This window comes from Excalfactoria chinensis, chromosome 2 (genome assembly GCF_039878825.1).
Source record: "Excalfactoria chinensis isolate bCotChi1 chromosome 2, bCotChi1.hap2, whole genome shotgun sequence".
NCBI lineage: Eukaryota > Metazoa > Chordata > Aves > Galliformes > Phasianidae > Excalfactoria > Excalfactoria chinensis.
In genome coordinates, this window is record NC_092826.1 from 37,469,845 (window position 1) to 37,493,276 (window position 23,432).

The following is a 23,432-nucleotide window of genomic DNA, read 5'->3' on the forward strand; positions in this document are numbered from 1 at the left end:
GTTTCCAGCCCCGCAGGATGGAGTATTTAAGAGATTAGGGATAAGGAATTTGATTTCTGCACACTCCTCCTCTCCATCCCTGACCACAGCAGCGGTCTGAGGTGAACAGACCCCAGCAGCACATCAGGATGTACTTGGCTTCTCATAGTGTGGGACTGCTTGAATAAACAAAATACAGCAATTAGGCTGCTCCTGGATGTTCCTGCCTCTCTGCGCTGTCGGATCCAGCTTCTGGCATTCCCCCATGTTACAGGCATAAAGGAAGAGGGGCACAGCCACCCAGTGAGAAGCTGAGGCAGGAAGTCTGACAGGTCAAGCAAGAAATCTAAACTGGGAAATTCTGTTTTATTCAGCATCCACCAGCCTGTAGATGCATGCAGATTTCAGGAAGGCAAAGGGCTTTATTGCTTAAGGCCTGGGAGTGTGAGGGCAATAGGAAAAGTTGGTTTGGAGAAGTGTACAAAGCCAAGGACCCACTCACAGGAGAACTTATTTCTTTTATTTTGTCTGCCTCTGAGCGCTGAGGCAGAAGTCATGTGAGCTGCTGAGCTGCAGGGACAGAGGCAGAGGAGAACGCATGCATCAGAGCAGCGTGCTGCTGTGGAGCCCTGATGGGGAGAGGGAAGCAGAGAGAGCCTGTGAGGGAAAAGGCAAAGTGGTAGGAGCTGGAACAGCAGCAGCTGCTGCTACTGTGCTGTAGCTCATGCCCAGGAGTCAGCTCTGCCGTTAGCATGCATCTCTGAGGGCTCAGATGCCTCGGGTTCAAAAGTCCTAGAAGATCTGTGGTACTCCCAGGAGCCAAGTGGATGCTTATTTTCCTGCAAAGATCTGTCTGAGGACTCTGCTCCTTCTCCTGGATTGAGAGGTATTTTGTGTCATTAATTTGTCTTTTGTTTAGAAGCAGGCATGGGATCTGGAAAAAGATAAGGCAGGGTTTATGCCAAAGCAGGTATACAGAGAGGTGGTAGATTTATCTCCTCTTTGTTTATAGTGGAGTTCAGGGAGCAAGGAGCCCCTGTCACTAGGATGCTGTTTGACTTAAAAGATGGAGGATGGGAGAGACAGGGTTAAAGCGTGGGGGTGGATCTGAGCTGCTTCCCATCTGATTTGTTTCTCTGTGTAATTTCCGAAAGTGGAGGAAAACTTTCCTTGTGCACTGGTGGAGAAGCACATTACATACTGAGATGTAAAACTTACATTTACTTTGAATGTTATTTAAATCCTTGCTTGGTAAAACTACAGTTCTTGCCACAGCAGTGTTCCCCCTAACAGGCACAAATTTTACAGCTCTTAATATCCAGAGGCTGTGATAGCACCTCTGTCTCATTCCCTCTCTTTCCCTTTTCCAGCATCCTTCCTCCTGCAGCCTGCACTCTCCTTCCAGTCTCTCTTCTGTCTGTGGGGTCCGTGGCCTCTATGGATGCCCCTGTACAGATTTTCCGAGAGGCTCTGGACTCCACCTGTGTGCCGGGGCCATGTCAGCCATCCAGCACCAGCAGCAGCTGGCCCCTGGGCTGGGTGGACTATGACAGCAATGCCACCGGGACCTTTGGGGACACCCAGCACAACCACACCAGCATCTCCCCCTCCATTCCCATCATCATCACTGCTGTCTACTCCGTGGTCTTCGTTGTTGGCTTGGTGGGAAACTCTCTGGTGATGTTTGTCATCATAAGGTAAGGGGCTTTGCTTGAAAGAGATGCAAATGGCTGCCCTGACATTTGACAGCTCAGGGGGAGCTTATGGAAGCTGTCTGGATCTGTATATATCAGGAGATGAACAAAAAAAAAAGTACCCAGAATGACCCCAGGTCTTTTCAGTCACAGAATCTGCCTGGATGTGCAGTTACAGAGAGAAGGGAGAAGCTGGATAAAGGTGATGAATCCTGCAGCCTGTGGGAAAGGTGCTTGGTGCCCTTGAGCTGCGTTGATCGGGTGCCCTCTAGGGATGAGAGGCTGCTCTTGCCTGAGAGAAAGTGGGAGAAAGAAACTTCTGTAGGGTACCTTCTTTTTGTGATTTTGTTTTCTCTCTGCTTGTGAGGAACCCTCTAGCCATGGCTTATGTGTCCAGTGTGTGGACACTGATATTTTGCTGCCTCGTTACCTAGAAATTCTTTTAATGAGGTAGGAAAAAAAGAAACAGTAAGAATTACATCTGTTTAATGTAAACCAAGGGATGCTGTTTCTCTGCTTAGTGGTGTTTAACTGCAGTTGTTGGCATTTCCTTGAAGAAAACAAAGTAGATACAGGGAGGGGTCTACTTTTCCTATTGTTTTTCAGGAAACAGAAGAAAACTGTATCTATGTCAAATAGTTTTTCAAGTTGAAATACGTAGTGAAATGCACCAATATGTGTGTATGGTTATATATTTGTGCCTGCACTATGCTTTCTCTCTCCTTTTGCTCTTTCCATTTGTAATTTGTAATAATTCCTGGACAGTGGGGCTCAGCAGGGTTATAATGACCAAAGAAACTGAAATCCTGAAACTTTTCAGTCTATTCATTCATATTCTATATGAATCTTGCAAAATACTCTGGATTTTTTTTAATTTTTTATTTATTTATTTATTTATTGTGTTGCTTTTTTTTGGTGGGTGAATGGAATATTTGGTCAATAAATGAAATCCCCTTGATCACAGGAAGAAAAATGGTGGGATTGCAAGTGATCTTGTTTACAAAGTAAGCATGATAAATGTCAAACAGTTACAGAATGATGAAATAACTCTGTCAGACTTGGTATGGGAGGAGTTAACTGGAACCAGTGAAGTTATTGATGATGGGCTTTATAAAAGATGTCTTAAAACTGGGTGAATATGTTTGAAAAATGAAAGTGAAATCTCATTTAAAAGTCAGTTCAATAAATAAAGATTCCCATGGTCACTGCAGGGTAATGGGTTTGCTCCATCTTTGTGATGCTGTAGTTTTGATATCTCATCAAGCTATTTTATCCTTCATTCAGAGTAAAGATTTAATTTAGTTTTGCACTTATCTTGCAAGAAGAGAGACTTCATACTTAACACACACAGTGCCACATGCAGAATTTTTCTAAGCCATTGATCATTTAACAGTACAGTGCTGACTTGCCAGTCTGGGCAATGGAAGAAAATTCAAACTTATCCAGAGCCCTGAAAGTCAACATGGATAGATTATATTGATTCATATATATTTCCCTTTTTATCTTCTTCTATTACCCTCCCAAGATTATTTTTGTGAGGGTCTAGCTAGCTTTGGCTCCCTCTCCACCATATCCTACTTTAGTCTTAAATAAATTGTAATTACATTACAAATTTAATTGTATTCAATATAGAACATTTAAAGATTCTGAATGTTTATGCAAGAGTGTATTTTCTTTTCATCTTTGTCCTAGTCTTTCATTGCCCTTTCTATTTCCCACTCATCCTCCCTCTTCATGAATGTATCTCAAGATGGGTTTTCATGACCCATTGAAAAATGCAGATTGTACTGATGCTCTATGTAGAAAGCCAAGGTCTGCAAAGACAAAGCAGGCAGGGGGAAATCATGTCCCCTAGCCATCCCAAATTGATTTTCCTCCAGCCAACACAAATTCAAGATGGAGTGATGGCTTGTCTTTACCACCAGGAACACTGGGTTTGCAGGAGTCTTCTCTTCACTGTTTCTCATGTCTCCAAACTCCAAATTCCTCCTCCTGAAACCTACTGGACTGGCAGGCAGCACAGGTCTGGCTCCTACTCCCTTTGCTCCTTTCGACTAACACCTGCTACTGTCACATGAGTTTTCAGTTGTGGTAAGGAAGCAAGTTGTGTAATGACATGTTTTACTAAAGATGAAAAGAATTCTTTCAAATAGCCAAAGTATGCTTTCTTCCCCTGTCACTGTAACAGTTCACTTATTGGATGGATGGGCTTTATCACAGACCTCTGCTTTTCCCAGGTTGGAGAGCTGGTGTTCATGTATCTCCAGGGGTGAGGGAGGAGTGAGATTTTTTTGTACCCTCAGTGATGAGGAGGAGAAAGCTCTCATGGTGACACTGCAGCCTTCCTGAGACAAATGGGTGTGTGTTCCACTTCAGTGAGTGCAGAAGTGGAAGCAGGAAGTGCTTTAATGTGAACTTTAAAGGAACACATTAAAGGAACTTTAATGTGTCAAGAAAACCCCTCTGATACAAAAACATCAGAGCTGAAATAGGGTAATAGAGACATTTTTCACTGCTCTTCAGGTATCATGTATCTGTCACTGTATGTTGGTGACCAGTCATTCCAGCTCTTGTAAAGATCTGTGTTGAAGGCACAGTGGGAGCTGTACATTAGTACAGTGGTGCCAGTATGACCTGTTAAACCATGACTCAGGAAACCTGGATAAATTCTTCCCTTGGTTTTACTACAGGGATACAGAGAATTGTTCTTACCTATCAGAGTGATCAAGGTCACTTTGTAGCCCCGTGGCTCAGTTTCCTCACGTAAAATCTAAGTATTGATGTTTACTATCTTTAAACAAACAAACAAACAAAAACAAAAAACAAAAACAAACAAACCCAGTTTTAGTTTTAGCAGTTAGACTTATAAGCCCAAATCCAGTCAGTCACTCAAAATCCTAATAGAACAAGACCAGGACTATTGTAAGCACTCCAGATTCCTCAGGCACATAAAAAAATTTACTTTTAATATGCTGAAAGAAGAATGAAAGCTGCACCCTTGGCTCTCTCCTTGCAGTTGATACTTGTGCTATGGATGGTTTGCAGGAGCTCTCCCAGTGTTCAGATCAGCTGCATGGTCCATGGGTCTGCTGTCAGATTAACAGCCAGCAGGGCACAAAGAATATAATGCTCACCCAAAGCTGCTTCTTTTTATTAGGAGACAGTAAGAGAGGAACAAGCAAGTTGTATCACCTGCTGCAATGGTGGAAATTGTAAATGCTATGTGGGAAGAATGATATGGAGGAGAAGAGGAAGCAAGAAATGGATTTGTAAAAACCAGATAAAATTATTTGACCTTATCTGAGTAAAGTCATACAGCTTTGTGAATCTTGACATGGTCAAAGTCCAGCTCAAGCCCTCAGGGCTTTTAATCTCTGGAAGTAAAATAGTTGGCCAGTGACGATAAATAAAATGGCTTGTCCTTGAAAACATGGTAATACTTTTCCTTTCTTCTCCTCTTTCTCCCTTCCTCCTGACTTTATTTCTGTAAAATTTATCTCTATCCTAAAATAACATGGTGCTGAATGAAAGCTGAGTTACAGCTTTAACTATGGATTTGCTCTTACAAAAACCATAAACATACTCTGATAAAAACTCTGTGGGAGTCACGTGGCTGTCTCTGATACACTTCTTGCATGCGCCTTACCTCCATTGTTCCTGAAGTCATTTACTGAGAACAGTTGCTATCATCCAATTCTTAAATAGCCAATCCTGTTATTTCTTTTAAAATTACCATTGACGCTTCCAGTGAACTGAATAATTTTCTGCATACAAAAACAGTTTTAACAGGAGGCTGTGTCACAGTTATGTGTATTCATTCCTAAGGGAATAGAGAAAGCTTCTGCTTAGTCTAACGTTTAAGGAAAAAGTATAGTTAGTAAGACATTTCTGCTGTGATATTCACAGAACTGAGTGACGTCTTATGCAACAGGGAGAGTTTATGAAGAAATGTCAGCTAAACTCAATTCCTTTCCAGGTTGTTTCTGAATCTTCTCCGTCATTCATTCCAAACACTAATAAAAATATTAAAATATGTATATTAATATTAGATTTTGACAACACCAAAACAGTACTTTAAATTGTTGTCCTAATTTTATTAACTTACATTTTGAAATGGCATTCTGAAATGAAAAATGAATCTGCAGAAGAGTTGACCTAAATGAATTGCCTCTTCTTTATTAATTGTAGCCAGCATGATTTCATTCTTTAATGAAATTATGGAATTGGCTGCTAAGTGTAAAGACCTAGCTGCGGCATACTTTATGAAGTTTATGGCTTTTAACCTGTTTTTACCTGATGGACAGACAACATCTTACTATTAGCAAAGAAGTATCAAACGGATTGAGAGCAGTTCATCATGGGATCTGAAGGAACATCTGGCCTGACCTTGCAGAATGGAGGTTCTTTTGGTGGATTCTTTAGGATCTGGCCTCACATGGCACCATTTTCAGAAAGGCTTTGATTACTAATCACTACTGCTAACTTTTACAGATGGCACAAAGACCAAGGTAGCAGAAAGAAAACAAGTTTATAAATGACAATATCGGTAGTTTGAAAAACATCACTTCTTTAAACAGAATCGGAATGTTTTTAATATATTTAATACCCTACTAGACAATAAGTAAGCAAGACCTGGGATTTGTAAGAGACAAGGAATTCAATGTGAGTTCCCAAAAAGATGCTATGATAAGAGCTGATGCTGAGACACTAGAGAGAACACAGAAAGTGGTTGGAAGAAATATTTATTGGAGAGAATATTAGAAGGAGGCTATAGCTTATAGTGTGTAATCTGTTTGGCTTGTGGAAAGATATTTGTTATCTTTCCAGACATTTCCACTGGGCTAGCAGCCAGGCATAACTAGAATTAACGACTAGAGCAAGAAAAATTATGGGGAGTCCTTTTGATCTGACAGAAAGTGAAAAGAAACAAGTACTTTCCAGTTTGGCTACTGGTGAGACAGCAAGTTTGAGACAGATCATCAGTACTCAGCAGGGAGAATGTGGGACACAACCATGTCCCTGGCCAACATGTGGTGCAGTAGGGAGTCGCTGGGGACAGACTGTGGCTTAGCCCTTGGTGAGGAGTCAGAGAGAGGGGAGAATGGGGACCTTTCATTTTGTTTTTCCCATGAGAAGATTTGGAATTTGCTAGAAGGGTGTTGTGGTGAGAAATCTTTAACCTAGTGATTTTGACCTGGGATTTGCTGAGGGTAAGGAGGGATAATCTTTACTGGCTACTTACTCTCACTATCTATTGAAACTGATTAGTTGGTCCCTATCTGAAATTCTCTGACACAGGTGAGTTGCCAAGGAGAAATTTAATTTCAGTTATATATTGGTTTCCAAAGGAAAAGCAACCAGGAAAACTTTGATAAAATCTACTTCTAGGAAGATTACCGTATGTTTATCTTTTGGTCCTTCCATCTGTAAGAACCTGATAAGCCTCAAAATGCAGACCCTGTGCTCTACTCTTGAAGGCAGACTTTGTGATCTGATCATTGCTATACTCTTTTGTGGATCCTGAGAGGCATTAGGAAATGCTAGTGTGAATGTCATCTTGTCTGCTGGTTGGCACGAGTGCACAAACTGAATTAACTTTGGGGTAGGATTGTGTACAGATGGAGAGAGGACATGGAAAGAGGAGTGTCTGACCAGTGCTGGCATTTTGCAAACTATAACATAGATATAAATAAGGAACATATGAAGGTGCACAGCACTTTTATGATCATATTGGGAAGTTTGCAAGCTAGTCTGTTTGTCATCTTTGAAATACTTAATTATCCTGAAGCCAGAGGGTTCAGATCTCATTAGACTCAGCTTCTAATCCCTGGAGAAGTGAAAATTAATTCTAGGAAGTTGGCTATTTTCAATTTTCAAGACATTGTTTAAACTGAAAGCTCTTTCTTTTTTTTTTTTTTTTTTTTCCTTTCTTTTTTTTTTTTTTTAATATATTCTTTTTTTTTTTTTTATATATTATTTTTTATATTAGAGCCCAACATATTTTTCTTGAATGCATGGGTTTCCATTAATGCATGACAAGAGTGCATGGAGAACCTTTCTGTTTTCTCCATTCATCAAACCACCAGTGCAGTGCACAGCACTCTGCCTGGCTGCTCTTTGCTACAGAAGTTGGTGCTACTCTGAAGCACACTGTGAGCAAACATCTAGACTTCCTGAACCTAGCTACCCTGCACCTGGAAGATAGAGGATTTTACATTTGCTGATTGACTATGTAGAGTCAGTTTCTCACTTCATTGTCAGTAGATTATCCGCAGTGTTTAGCACAGAGCAATTAAAGTTCTCCTTGAGAAATGGTAAATGAGAACCCGCATGTTAGAATTAGTTCAATTAAGCTATCCAGTACATTAATTTGCTGCTCACATGCAGATTTTTTTTACATTGCTGCTGGCTGATGGATAGCATTGCATCTTAATCTTAGATATGGCTTTCAGAATTATTGGTTTGTTAAAGTGCACTGGAAAAGAAAAACATTTTCAACGTAGGGGCTCTCAACTGTGCTTTTCAATTGACTGTCTTAGTGTTTCTTGCATTTCACTTGCCTTACCTCCTGTGGAAAAGTATGTGCTCAGTTGGTATGCACAATATTCATTCCCAGGACCCCTATGTGAGAGTCTTCTGAATTCTTTCTTTATTTCTTACCTGCAGAAACATTTACTTAGGAGAAAATGTTCAACAATATCTGACTGCTTTCAGCCAGCATCTGCATACATAGCTATCTATGTAGCAGGAAAGCAAGACCCTGAAAAATCTGCTATCCTTGCTATCCTTGTCCTCCTGAACAATGAGATTTGGTCACTTTGCCAGCTGTTCTCAGTCCTACAGCAATAAAATTCATTTCATAAAATCAAAGAACAACAGAATCATTAAGAAATGTGGAAATGTACCATAGAGATCACCAAGCCCAACCATCAATCCATCACTACCATACCCATTAAACTCAGTGCCACATTTGTATGTTTCTTGAACAACTCAAAGGGATGGTGACTCCACCACTATCCCTGGACAGCTTGTTCCAATAATCTCCCTCTCCCACAGACATACCAGAAGCATTTTTCTTTGCTTTGGGGGTTCACAATGTCCTTCATGAGAAACATATCCTTTCAAGACTTTAAAAGCAAAGGGAAAAGTGGACACTGCCAGAGATGGAAACTCTGGAAGAACAAATTTTGGAGTATTGGTGTTTCTAACACTAGACGTGTTTCTCAGAAAAGATGCTCTTGAATTCACACAAAAATATTAAAAGTCCTTATCACAAAAGGAGGAAATAATATCCATTCTTGTAAAGTAATGAGAATTTTTCTTCGTTTTTACCTAGTTATATGTAAACTTTACTTTTACTGTCCCTAATCCAGAAGCTACTTGTTAGGCTAAAGAAGGAAATCTTCCACATCTAATTCTAGATCTTGTTCTGGCTCAGCTTATGGAGGGGAAGTAGTAAATCATAAGGATTTTAATGGCATCTTCTGACATTCAGGTAGATTATGCTCCCTGAGAGGAACATGAAAGTCACAATCATTTTTGCTTCTTTAAGCTGCCTAAAAATAGGCACTTGCAGGTGTTTATTAACAAACAGAATTCCACTTTAGGACATGATTTTGCAGGCAATATATGCAACTGTTTGTAGGCTTCTTGTGATTTTGATGTTAAAGACAGACAACATTAATAATAACTTTTGCCTTTACTTAAAATGTTTTTCTGATGCTCTTCTCCAGTGCTAACTTCTGTCTGTCATTCAAAAAGTAATAATAACATGCGAGCATGGAAACTACAGCATATTGATTTTTGTGTTCTTCAAATGATCTCAATCTTAACTTCATATTATCGTAAATCTCTTATGTTGAGTTTGAAGATCCAAAAGATGTCTGAGTCATCCTTTTGAATTAATATGTTTGGAATATATCCTCTTCCTTTTATTTTATTATTATTTTTTTTTTTTAATTTTTTTTTTTCCTGGTGCAATATTATATTGAGCGTGCCCTGAATACAGCCTTGAGATTTAGAGCTTTCATGAATAAGCTTTTGAGCTGCTTGATCTCCATATACATCACCCAGAGGAACCTAGTGGAACAGAGCCTGCATTCTGGTGATAGGTGGTTTTGCAATTTGCTTTTAGACATGCTTAGCCTTTCATTTACATTCACTGACTCAGGTATCTGCCAAAAATATGTTTGTTATACCTTGAATTTCATGCTGTTATATTTTCACTCTGGTATTGCAGCGTGCTGTTGTAGCATACTTGTTAGACTTGCTCGCCTTTCCACCCCTCATTTCACACCACAGGGAATTTTTGATCTATTACAGCTATATGACAAATCTTCCACCAGAGTCTCCTTTTCAGCTTGTATTAATTTTATTAATGTTATGCTTTAGGTTAGCAGGTATGCTCCTCTCTTGTAGTTGAGATAATGCCTTTAAGGGGCTCTTCTAGTAGGTTTGCTAATGCATTTTTATTTTTTTCTGAAAGCATGCCTACTTCTTTCTAGCACTCTTCCTCCTTCCATAACCACAATTTTACTGATAAGCTTGGATTGGAGGTGCAATTTCTTTTTCCTGTTTAGCGTCTTAAAAAGATGTGCAAAGTAAATTCTGCTCCGAGAGGAAAAGTTCAGCAATGACGGCTCAAGTGAGAGATGGGGGAAATTTTCTCAAGGTCAATCTAAAGTCAGACTCAGAGAACTTTCCTCTTTCAGAAAATGTTCTTAGGCTAAGTTGTGATAGTTAGTTAAGAGAGATTTTCCTGTGATATGTATATAAATATCATTTTAATGTTGCTTCTTAAAAAACATTATCAAATATATATCCAAAAAATTACATCTAAAGCAGTTTTCTTTCTCATCTTGACTATTTTTTTCTGCAGGGTTTTCATATATTCTCTGATTATTTAAAACATTCAGAGGATTGGGTCCTCCTGATGGCTTAACCAGTAGTCACGAAGTCTACCAACTAGTTTAAGTCATTGAAGGATTATCCACTTCTCGAAATAAGATGGTAGCACCTGATTTAGCTGTGAGACCTTCCATTCTTATGTTGTATCACTCCTGTTTACCTTGCTTGAGTAATTTAAGTAGTTTGCATTATTTTCCCCTTAAATAACATTCAATTATTATTATTATTATTATTATTATTATTATTATTATTATAAATATGATTCCCTTGCTCCCTTATTCCATCATTACTTTCACCTTCTTCAAGTGCAGATTTGGGCATAGGGGGAATCTCAAACCATACAAAATATTGCCTCCTATATTTTAGTGCAATAGAAAAGCATTGTAGAAAAGCAGACAGCTTTCTCATCTTGAATTAGACTCAAGACTCTATCAGGGTCCACTTCAAAGTGTCTGACAGCCACAGTTCTTGCTCCATTACATTAGCTGGACTTTTGATTAAGCTGGCAAACACATATCTTCAGAGGCATCTAAGCATTTAATATTTTTTGGATGTTTAATTCCAAAAATTCAAAAGGAGTTTGGATGATTGAGTTCAGACTCTCAAAAGATTTTCTGAATTTATGAACTCCTAAATTAATGTGTGATTTAATTCATATTGCCTAACAGCTTAAAAGGGCAATATCTTACTGAAGGCCAATGCGTCAAGCTCTTTTCACAGTTATTTTGACATAAAAGAGATTTAGGGTGGCATCAGTGAAATGTGTTTGTACTTAGCATTACAAAGGTTAACCAGTGAACCTGAGTTAGGCACCCATCATTTCTTGACTGTGTCTGGAAGAATTGATTGCCTAAATGTAATAAAAGTATTAATTGGTGCTGTATTTATTAGTCTACACTTTCTTGTTCAAAGCCTGGCAGAGAAGAAAGAGGTCAGAGTCTTTGAAGTGCCTGTTCTGGCTGAGGGTGAATGGTGCAAGCAGCGCCTGCCTATGGTCTCTGAACTGGGATAGAATTGGGCAAGGCCAACTGGTCATGGACCTGCCAGGGCAGTGAGCTGTAGGGAAGCACTGGGCATAGAGGAGGTAAGGCTATCAAAGCCAGCACTATTATATGCATGTGCCTAGGAAATGAACCAAAGCCTTCCACATAATTTTATAAATGGAATGGCACACTATTTTATATAAGTGAGTATGTGCATATAGATTTGATTTGCTTACATTAGAGGTTGTATAAATGCTGATGCTTGGATGTCTCTGAATTTCTTACTACCATTACACAACAAGACATCCTTATTGTTGGATCAGTGCAGCAAGGAATATTACTTTACTTATATGTGCATATAATGCATGCTTTAAAAAAGTAAAATTGCTCACTTTATGTTTATAATATCATAAATAATATGTATACAGAGAATGATGTTCATGTTGCAGCTTCAGAATTTTAAAGTTACCTAAAAAATTAGTTCTATTTTACAGGGGGTCTTTCCCAGCGCAAGGGTGAGGGGTAAAGAGTACTGGGAAAATAAAATGTACATTGACATATAATTAAACTGTGTCATTCACACACATAAAAAATGAATTAAGTTTTCAAGGAACAGGAAATCTTAGATATAAAGGCTTTCAGAGATTTGAATTTTTAAGGCTAAAAAAATCCTCAGATATCTCTCATTAAAATTTTCTAATTTTCTTGGAAGTGTAAAGATAAAAGAATTTCTTCTGTTTGTGAAAGCAAACTTTTCCTAACCAAATGCTTGGGGTAATTTTTGAAGATCCACAAAAAGCAGTGATTCAGAAGAGCTAGCAATAATTTCACCTTTGCTTACCACGGACAATTGCATTTCATTTAAATATTCTGGTATTGAGCTTATTAACTTGTCTTTGGCTGAAGCACAGCCACTCGAAAAACTGCAGACATTGACTTGAAGACAGAAAAGATAGAAAAATTACTCCTTATTTATATATTTATTTATTTGTGTATTTCCCCATAATAATCACTTTAGTTTTTGGTATAAATGTGTCATTGTCTATAAGCCGAGTCTCTCTGGCTGTGAGTATTTGTCCTGGTTACACTTTTCTTTCCAGTCTGAAAGAGCTCTTCAGTCTTTGCTATTTTCTCCTTATGAAGAAGTGTAGACTCTCCAATCAAGCCGCTTCTCAGTGTTCTTTTTGATAAGCTGCATGTTTTGAGAAATCAGTCCATTTTAGCGTAGTTTTGCTGTGTGTTTAGTGAGTTTTTCTTTTCAGTTTTATAACTCAGCTACATTCAGAAGTGGTTTTTTTTGTTTTTTTTTTTGTTTTTTTTCCTCAGGGGGAAATTTCCAAGTCTGTTAATGTGTCTTGGATTTGTTTCTCCTCCCCTCCTCTTCTCATATTTGCATTTCCACAGTTCCACAGTGTCTTATGGGCTGTCTTATGGGCTGTAGTATGGCCTACAAGACAAATGGCCTCCTTTGCTGGAGGGCATGTTAAGGAGGTTGGTCTGGAGGTTGTAGAGAAGCCCAGCTCAGGCTAGTGGGTTCTTTCCCATCTTTATTCTGCTGGTGATCTTGGAGAATCTCAAATCACTTCAGGGGGAAACTGAACCATGGGATAGAGCACTCATCATGGCTATAGAGCACTCTCCCAGGAAGCACATGCCAAGAATCTTTGTAGTTATGTCAGGTAGTTGGTATAGATTATTGGTATCCCAGTGGGGAAAGCTCTTTACCTTCTTTTCCCACTCAGTTCTTGTTTCTATGCTTTAAACTAGCAATTTTGTTTTATTTTCTCAATTCTAATTAGGGTAGTGTGGAAGAATGAATGCTATTTTTCATACTTCATGATGGTCATTAAATTACATACTATCCCATATTTTAATTATTTGACTTACTGCCTAGTCATATTTTGAAAGCACTTTGAAGATCTGCTAAATATATTTTTTTCAAATTAGTTTTGATTTTACATCACAGTTTTAAAGGTAAATAGACACATTAACCAACATGTTCACAAGCTGAACTGATTAGATCTAATATTTCCTTTGTAAGTTCATTAATGAAGCATATTCAGCATCTAGCTGAATGTGTTTCTGTGTGTGTTGAATGTATACCTTTTAGTCTGGGCACACATTCAAAATATGTGTATGAAATAGTTTTAACAATGAAAATCTGTCATTGAACCAAGAAATAAATTGATAGCAACAGTGAAAGGGGCAAAGCATTTCAGAGAGGAGAGTTAAGTATATTCCCATATTACTAATGGAAATGAGAGAGGCTGTCCTTCATGCTTTGTTTCCATAGCAGAGCTGGCAGTAGCCCTCTGCACCATGGTACAGAGTCTGTGCCCACAGAGTTAGACTATTATCATGAAGAACAAAGCAAGGTCCTGTTTGAGATCATATTCCTCTGTGTAGATAAAGGTTCTCACCACATGGGAAAAAAAAAAAAAAAAGCTTTGTTTTGGTGAAATTAAAGGATGCAGAGAAAACATTGCTGTGATGTTTTTGTTTTTCCATTGAGATATCCTGGTTCAGTAGTTATCATACTTTATATTAGAAATCACGGAAGAGGAGACTGGAAAAAGCTGGAGATAAGAAAGAAAGAGAAATTGGAAATGTAGGAGCAAAGAAGAGAAACTTCTAGAACTGATACAAGATGGCAGTCTGGCCCAGCAAATGTAACTATTAACAGAGATTCCTACAACCTCTAGGAGAATGAAATACCTATTGCTCTTACAAAACCGACTCAGAAAATTTGTAACCACTGACAGTTAGCAATAAGAGAAGGAAGCACAGAACAATTTTGTCACTTGCAAATGTAACAATGATATTTGTTTGTAGATATATTTGAGAAGATAGCGTGGAAATCTGTATTTGAATATTTAGGTTTAATTTATTCATTATCTGATTTTACACATAGTGAGCAGCTGTAACTCATAATGCAGGTGCTGAGGGACTGAGAGAAGGGTGTTTACTATTAATTCAAGGGTCCTGAATATGTGCATTTCTGTCACAAATTTGAAATGATAGCAAATAACAACAGCAGACTGGTTGAAAAATTGTTACATACTTGGACATACTCAGTCACATAAACCCTACTTTTTTGTCTTTCAGATATACAAAGATGAAGACAGCGACCAACATCTACATTTTCAATCTGGCAATGGCAGATGCGCTGGTTACCACAACTATGCCTTTCCAAAGCACAGAGTACCTGATGAACTCTTGGCCATTTGGGGACGTGCTGTGTAAAATAGTTATTTCAATTGACTATTATAACATGTTTACCAGCATATTCACACTGACCATGATGAGCGTTGATAGATACATTGCTGTATGTCACCCTGTGAAGGCTCTGGACTTCCGTACTCCTCTCAAGGCAAAGATAATCAACATCTGTATCTGGCTGTTGTCCTCATCTGTTGGCATATCTGCCATAGTTCTTGGAGGTACCAAAGTCAGGGAAGGTGAGTGTGAGAATTCAAATCTGAGACTTTATTTTATTTGGCACATTGTTTGGAATATTGACTACACTTGATTGATTTTGATTTCAGTAATTTGTGCATACTCATGGAAGATCATTCACATTCCTTGTTTCAAAAAGTATACCTAAATTTCTGACATTTTGAAACATGACATATAAATAATTTAAGCTCAGATGTCCTTGACAACTTAAAGAATCAAATGCACTTTGAAGCACTACTTGTGCTAGACTGAGACAATAAGAAAATAACAACAGACAGCAGCGGGAAGTGGTCAGGAATTTGAACATGGTTCAAAGACCAGATGAAACTTGAAATGTAGGCTTAGAGTTCTTTTTGTAGGCATTGTGAGAGTAGTTCTGAAGAAGTTTCAAGAGCAGAAATTAGATTGCTTCTTGTATGGGAAATTGGTAATCACAGCCTGAACCTCTGATTAATCAGCTGAAGCAAGTATGGGGTCAGCTTTGGAGCACAGGTGAGAGTAATGTAGCTGTGCTCCCGGAAGGGGTGGAGCTCGACTCCATCCCCTCTGAGACCTCATTTAAGGGCTGACTCCCACTGAGGCAGCATCTCTTGGAGATTGCTCTCCAGTGAGGACTGCCTCAGCTTCTTCAGCCAAGGCACTACCACTGGTGAGTTTTCCTTTACTTATTCCTTCTGTATATTTGCTACCATCTGTACATTAGCAACCAATACACTTCTCATCAGCATTAATGTTAAAGCTTGGGAGCTTTTTGTCAGCAGTCATTTCGCAGAACTTAAGGATCTGGTGAAAAAAGGAAGAAAGACAGTAGCAGGAGAGAGAGAAAAAAAGCTAAGCTAAATGCTAAGAAAATGGTAGTGTCAGAAATTCTTATTTAAAAAGGAGCTGAGGACATGTATGTAGACTTGAAAAAGGATGAGAATAAGCATCCGCCGAGGAACCAAGGATAGAGACCATGGCAGGGAAGAAACTACAAGACCATAAAGTCAGTCAATTTGTCCATGGTGCACCTGTAGACTCTACTTAAAATTTATAATCTGTGGAGGACTGCAGATTTAGCCCCTATATCCAGTGACTCATTACTAAATCTGTTCTGCTATGGAGTTAATCTTATTCTGAAATCCTTGAGAAAGAATGGGGAGATATATACTTCATACTGACAGGTATAACAGCAGTGTGGGTGCAACACTGTTCCAAAAGCTCAAAACCTCTAATGTATGTCCTGGTGTTGAGGACATCCTGTTATGTATGGCTTCACAAAATACAAGGCATACACATTTATTCAGTAGTAGTGCTGTCTGGGATGTTTAACAAGTTGCTGATTTAGCTGCCTTTTCCAGTAGAAAGTTTTCACTCCTCTCAGGAGAACTGGTAAAATATGTGTAAGAGCAGTTTTACCTGGGAGAGAAAATAAGTGCGGTGTGTTTAACTGTTTGGCATAGATCAGTGCAAACGAAACAATGGTGTTCATCAATAAAACAGCTGCTCAAGGGCTGTTTTATTTGATTGAGGATATTCAAATTATTATTATTTTTTTTTTCTGTTTCCTCTTACAGTAGGGATGTGAGAGGAGAGTGTCTCTGGAAACATCTTTTAGACATTTGGGAGTTCTCAGTTTGCAGTGCTGTAACTCTTCTTGCAGGCTCTATAAAGCCATGAGCAGCTCAGGAAAAAAATCACTTCCAAACACAGAAACAATTAAATGCCTTTTTCACACCATGTGGCAGGTAGATATCTTTTCCTCCTGAAACAGCTATTAGAAATACAGCTGGGCCAAATGAGGTTGGAAATCATCAGTAACTGTTTGTCAGCCCCTACTATTCATCCCTGCATGTCTGATCTGCACTGCCTCTCGAGCATTTACTACCAGTTGTATTTTCTGGTGTGTTCATGAATTGTGCTGAGGCAAAGGGGATCCTCCTGACAGCTGGAGCTCAGGTCAGAAACTTTATTTTACATTGGTGACAATAGCTGCTGTTTATATGCTATGGGGCCTCTGTTTGTGTTGGATTTAAACAACTCAACATCAAACAGAAACTGACTATATTTAAACATCCAAGCCCATGCTCAATTAGTCTTTTTTACTCTCACAGTGCAGGATTTCTCCCTGGAGTGTCCTTCCAGATGCATTTTCCTTATATCTGTATAAATTTTTCCTCTCTAGTCTTAATGGAGCCTTTATAGCTGAAGAAGCATTTGCTTTAGAAAAGAAAGGGCTCCGATTTGACAACTCAGTTGAGATGTTACTAAGATATCTAATAGAAATAAATATCCTGTACAAGGATTGAAATGAATCTTAAGTGGTAGCTTATCAAACATTTTAATATCTTTATACCAAAGTGCCATCTGAAGTGAAGTATTTTTCTTTAAATATATTGATACATTGGCTTTAGAGTGGGACAAGGCACTATAAATCTTAAATGCTTATTTTATGACACTGTACTGTACCTAGTTCTGAACTTGAGGAAAGAAGTACCCCAGAAGAACCCTGGATTTTATTCTTTCCCCAAATACCTGAAGATGATCATGATATTGTGTCTCTGACAGGGATATTTATTGGTCATTGATGTAAACCATGAAGAAGTAAAAGGATTCCATATGGCATCCATGTCATTGGGAAAGACAACTTTATAAATTTAGGATAAGATTTTTTTTTTTTTATAAAGTAAATTCCTATGTGTATGGGAGATTGGTAATCACAGCCTGAACCTCTGATTAATCAGCTGAGGCAAGTGTGGGGTCAGCTGTGGGAGCACAGGTGAGAGTGATGTAGCTGTGCTCCTGGAAGGGGTGGAGCCTGACTCCATCCCCTCTGAGACCTCATTTAAGGGCTGACTCCCACTGAGGCAGCATCTTTTGGAGATTGCTCTCCAGTGAGGACTGCCCCAGCTTCTTCAGCCAAGGCACCACCACTGGTGAGTTTTCCTTTGCTTATTCCTTCTGTATATTTACTACCATCTGTATATTAACAACCAATACACTATGACATCTAAAATAGCCATTACATTTATATTCGATAATTTGGGCTGCTGGAATATCACTGTCATTTATGAAACTATACAAAGTGTAGCAAGGATTGCTGTATTTAATGATCATGGACCTGCAGATTTTTTCTGTGAAGGAGATAAGGAATTTCTTTTGAGAATACTCTTATTAAAAATCTTCCAAAATTAAAACTGAATCAAGTATACTAAAGACATATATTTATTTTATTATTATTTGTTATTACTTTATTTTATTTTTATTTTTGTGTTATTAAATTTTACATTGTTATATTAGTGCTTATTTGTACTTATTTAATATATTGGTATATCAGTACTTGTTATAATATTAAATTATTTGTTTATATTTATTACATACTTTATTCCATGGTTTTATAACAATAATTAAGTGCATATTTCAATATAAAATTAAAATGATGATGATTATTTTTTTAATGAAAAGCAATGTCAGAATTATCTGCTCAAATTCACAGAAGTAAACCTTTTTTTTTTTGTAATCAAAACCATCCAGATGGTTTTGTTCTGCAGATGATTTTGATTAGGATGGAATAATGTTGACACATTAACAATTTGAAGTCATTTCTGACCTTTCATTTTCTATGCCCTTTGCTGGGCAATGGTGGCTGGGCTGAACTTGTTCTTCCACCTGCATCTGAAGGTTCCAAGCTTTCAGCATGACTCCAGGTGTTCAGCAATACTTACCCTCCTCTCAGAAGTGGCAGCAAAACACATGGATTCCTGTGGCTTTTTCAGGAAGATTTGATTGGAATAAGCATTTTAAGCAGCAGGAGCTTTTTATATCCTAATAATTTGGATAAATCCCTGAAATTAGCTCAGTAGATGTGAAGAGGGAGAGTTTCAGTGAGTAAATGGATGTGGTGTAGAACAGTCATCCTTGATCAATCACAGCTCACATTTATCTCAGCTGCACATCTTGCTGCAGCTTACTGGTCTAGCTGTTGTACCTGCATCCTGTTTTGATTGCTGCTACTATAACAGTAATAATCAATGTGGAAATTTCCTTGAAGGTAATTGTTAAAGTTTTTAGAATAAATTTACGTAAGGGCAGCTTACTTTGTCGACATGTAATCACAGAGGATTTAGAGAAGTTGCAGGCCTATGGATGTTATACTTGTGTTGTCATTTTATCATTCTGACATGGGTTTGAAGTATGTCTTTTCACGTTTCAGCTTCCAGAATTGTCTGTTAGAAACTATTTCCCAATTTTCAAAATATTTAGCTTCAGTTTCAACTATTTATTTGTTGTTTTAGAATTTAACATCATCCAGTGACACCTTCCTGGTATCTATCCATGGAAGTCTGTATGATACCACAGTGACATCTTCACTCACAAGTGCACACACACACACAGAGCTGTTTTTCACAACAGTATCAGCTACCACATCAGCTTGATTTGTGAAGCACTTTGTTAGCAAGGAAATACAGTTTGATGGATTTTTTTTTATTTCTGACTAGTTCTTCTGGAGACATATGAGAAAGTGATGCACAACAGCAGATTGAAGCTTTTCAACCATAGGACTGATTCAACATAGCCAGTAGATACCAATTTGCAGAGGAATGATGAATTCTGTAGGGGAAAAACAAAACCAAACCAAAGAATAATGCAGGTTTTGAGAGGAGAAAATGTAAGATACAATTTGGAGTGAAAAATCCCTGTATTACCTTGACTTGTCATAGATGAAGCTTAACTGCCGATAGTAGTTATAAATTTACCCCTTTTCTTGCTTTGCTATTTATCTTATCCCTTGTTTTACTATGTGGTTTATATGCTGGAAGGCGGCCATGAGGTCAGCAAGTGAAATTTCAAATATTTCATGTCTCTTTCTGTCAGGTGGAATATTTCTGCGACATAAAGGGATCAGATCCCATGGTCGCTGCACAGTCTGTATTTTCAGTGACGTGATCTGCAAAAAGAGCAGCTTCCCTTTGACTCTGCATGTACACTTATTTTGTTTGCTTCTATTTGACTGAAAAGAATCTGTTGCCAGGAAGTAATTTTTCTGAATGCAAGAATTTTCATGTATTCAATTTAATCTGAAGAAGACACATGGGAAAAGATTATGACACAATTATTGCACACTGGCAAAATCTTCCTACAATCAAAAGCTCATTGCACTGCCACCATTCATAATACGAAAAATCTGCCTCCTTACAAGGACAAAATCTTGTATAGTTTGATAATAATTATGAGTTTTCCACTCAATTAAACCTGGTACTCTTCCTGGCTTTAAATCTCAGTGCGATTCAAATGGAGGAAAAAAAATTGTTCAGCCTATTTTGTAAGTTTTTATTTTTCTGCTTATGTTTTTAGCTTCTCCTGTGGGAAATTACATTTATCCAATGTTATGCATTTAAAAAAACACACACACATCTCTATGTAAGTAATTTCCAGAGAAAGCTGTGTAAAACCAGTTTCAGTGGCAATGTAAAGCTTTTCATTGAGTGATTTAATGATAACTCCATTTGTTAGTACCACAATACAAGTTAATCACTTTCTCTAGCTTATATCATGATAATTATATTATTTAGAATATCTAATAATACAGCAATTTTCTTTTTCTTGCGTCTTTCTTTCCTAGATACTGCTAGCACTGAATGCTCCTTGCAGTTTCCAGACAGAGACTATGTTTGGTGGGACATCTTCATGAAAATCTGTGTCTTTGTCTTTGCATTTGTTATTCCAGTACTCATTATAATTGTTTGCTATACTCTGATGATCCTGCGCCTTAAAAGCGTACGACTTCTCTCAGGGTCTCGGGAAAAAGATCGAAACCTGCGCCGCATCACCAGGTTGGTTCTTGTGGTGGTGGCAGTTTTTATTATCTGTTGGACTCCTATTCACATTTTTGTGCTGGTTGAAGCATTAGGGGATGTGTCCCACAGTACTGCTGCTGTATCCAGCTATTATTTCTGTATTGCTTTGGGGTATACCAACAGCAGCCTCAATCCTATCCTTTATGCCTTTTTGGATGAAAACTTCAAGAGATGTTTCAAAGACTTCTGCTTCCCCTTTAAGATGAGGATGGACAGGCAGAGCACCAGCAGAGTTCGAAACACCGTGCAAGACCCAGCTTATAGGAGGGAAGCGGATGGGACAAACAAACCGGTATGACTAGTCGTGGAAATGTCATCTTACTGCCCACAAGAGAGAGAAGAGTCCAACGATCTTGGACTGACACAGATTACCACTGCGGTTTGAACTAGACTCACTCAGATGGACATTTCTGGAATATTTAAGAAGTCCTACTAGTTTGAACTAAGCCAAGTTAATTACTGACACACACGGACATCCTGAAAATAAGTTCGAATATAGGGGACCTGATTAATGGTCAGATATTGTCACCATGATTATGATAGTTAAGCAGGTGCTACTATACATTCTTTGGGAGAGAGGAGAAGCTTACTGTTGTGCTAGATAAAGAAAGCTCTGGGTTTTCTCTGTATACTGCAAGATTATCTTTACTGACATTAGGTTATAATGCTAAGTTATACCAAATGCATAGATTTGTCCAAATAATGATTGCTTCTGAATTATATAGTTTGACAACATGATTTGTCATACTCTTTTACAGTAAAGAGTGTTATTTAGGTTTCAGCAGAACACTACCAGAACTAAAATAATGATTCCCCTCAACTAATGTATTTGTAACATTTGTCTGTTCTGTGAAAATACAGCTTAAGCATGAAATGCCTACATATCAAAATGATTTTATTGTGTCTGTGTATGGTAAAGCATTGCAGTGTTTAAAAATACTAGCACTTAAGGAAAATTGTTAGTATATCTTTTGCACGTAATTAATCACCCGTGTGTAATGTTTTCTATGTGTGGTTTTCCAAGTTGTTTGTATACTTACAAGTATGGATAATATGATATTCATTTTCAGAGTGTATTTTCATCAAGAGAATAGAAAACTTCACATTCCTCACTTGTTACAAGTCTGATGAAAAGCTGCGCTACGTTCTTTATATGGGTATAAATAGTTCAATTCTATTTTCAGTAAAGGGAACATACATACGCAAAAATAAAGTTCTTATTTTCCTGAACTCAAAATAAACATTCAAAGAGATGTAGATAGAAACTAGTGAATTAGCAAATGGATTAAATAGATTGATACAAAGGAAATTTTGTCTGGTTTCTGGTAGAATTGTAGAATCAGAGTTTGAAAGATCCCTGAAGTGAACAGGGACATCTACAGCTGGAGCAGGTAGCTCAGAGCCCTGCCCAGCCTGACCTTGAGTGTCTCCATACCTGGAGCATTCACATCTCTGGGCAACCTATTCTATTGCCTCACCAGTCTTACTGTGAAAAACCTCTTTATATTCAATCTAAATCTCCCCTCTGTTAGTTTGAAACCTGTCATGGTTTCATGATGTAGAATATTGACAGCACAAAACCATGACAAAACCATTTCTCCTTGTCCTGTCCTATCACAACAGGCACTGCTAAAGAGTCTGTCGTTCCCCCTCCCCCCTTTATATAGTTCCCCTTGAGATACTGAATGGCCGCTATTAGGTCTCGCTGGAGCCTTCTCCAGGCTGAATGGCCCCACCTCTCTCAGCCTGTCCTCATATGAGAAGTGTTCCATCTCTTGGAGCATTTGTGTGACCCTCCTCTGGATGATGCACTCCAACAGGTCCTTGTTTCTCCTGCACTGAGGACTCCACATCTGGTTGCAGTACTCCAGGTGAGGTCTCACCAGCACAGGGGCAGGATCACCTCCCTCACCCTGTTGGCTATGTATCTTTTGATGCAGACCATGCTTCTTTTAATGGTTCCCATTTTCTTGATATACATTTTCTTTGGTATATACATTTTCTTTGGTACAGTCATACGAGTTCAGTATATGTATTTGTTTTCCTATGAAGATGGAGAAACTAAAGCACAACAACACTAATTACCAGCCTGTGGAAGGTAAATCTGTGGCAAAACTGAACCTAAACTTCAACTTTAGTTTTTCATCTGGGCCAATAGACATCTTTCTGTACCTTTATTCCTTAGGCAAATCACGTCTAATGTGGGTGTTTTCACTGCATAGCAACTTTTCTGAGAAACACAGGCTGATTTGGTCCTACTGTAGCAACCAACCAAAAATCCTTTTATGCTCACAGGTACAAATAATGAAATTTGTTCTTGTAGATATCCGTACAGTGGAAATTTAATTTTCTGGATAACTTCATCATCTTTTACTATCAATTCAGTCATGTAAAATATTTTTGGTATCAGGTTAACAAGTTAGTGCTTCTACATTCACCTAGCATTGCTAAATCAGTGCCGAACAGTCATTGATGTCTACAAGCCCTTCCATGTTGCTGCCCTGGGAAGCAGAGGCATGAAATTCTGGCTTTGGAGTTTAGTACTCAGGATCTGCACTCATGCAATTATCTTTGTT

General features: G+C 38.3%; 1 protein-coding gene across 2 annotated transcripts; it reads left to right on the forward strand.

Moving 5' to 3' along the window:
• The first annotated feature begins 214 nt into the window (after window positions 1-214).
• OPRK1 (opioid receptor kappa 1) lies at window positions 215-22,162 on the forward strand. 2 transcript variants are annotated; one of them, XM_072328418.1, is made up of 4 exons: window positions 215-865; window positions 1,350-1,676; window positions 14,669-15,021; window positions 20,622-22,162. In XM_072328418.1, exons 2-4 carry the CDS (start codon window positions 1,417-1,419, stop codon window positions 21,152-21,154), a joined length of 1,146 nt encoding a protein of 381 aa, XP_072184519.1. In that variant the 5' UTR covers window positions 215-865; window positions 1,350-1,416; the 3' UTR covers window positions 21,155-22,162. The 2 variants fall into 2 exon arrangements, with proteins under 2 accessions (XP_072184519.1, XP_072184520.1); XM_072328419.1 differs by lacking the exon at window positions 1,350-1,676 and having other exon boundaries at window positions 551-865; window positions 20,622-22,156.
• The last annotated feature ends 1,270 nt before the right edge of the window (window positions 22,163-23,432 follow it).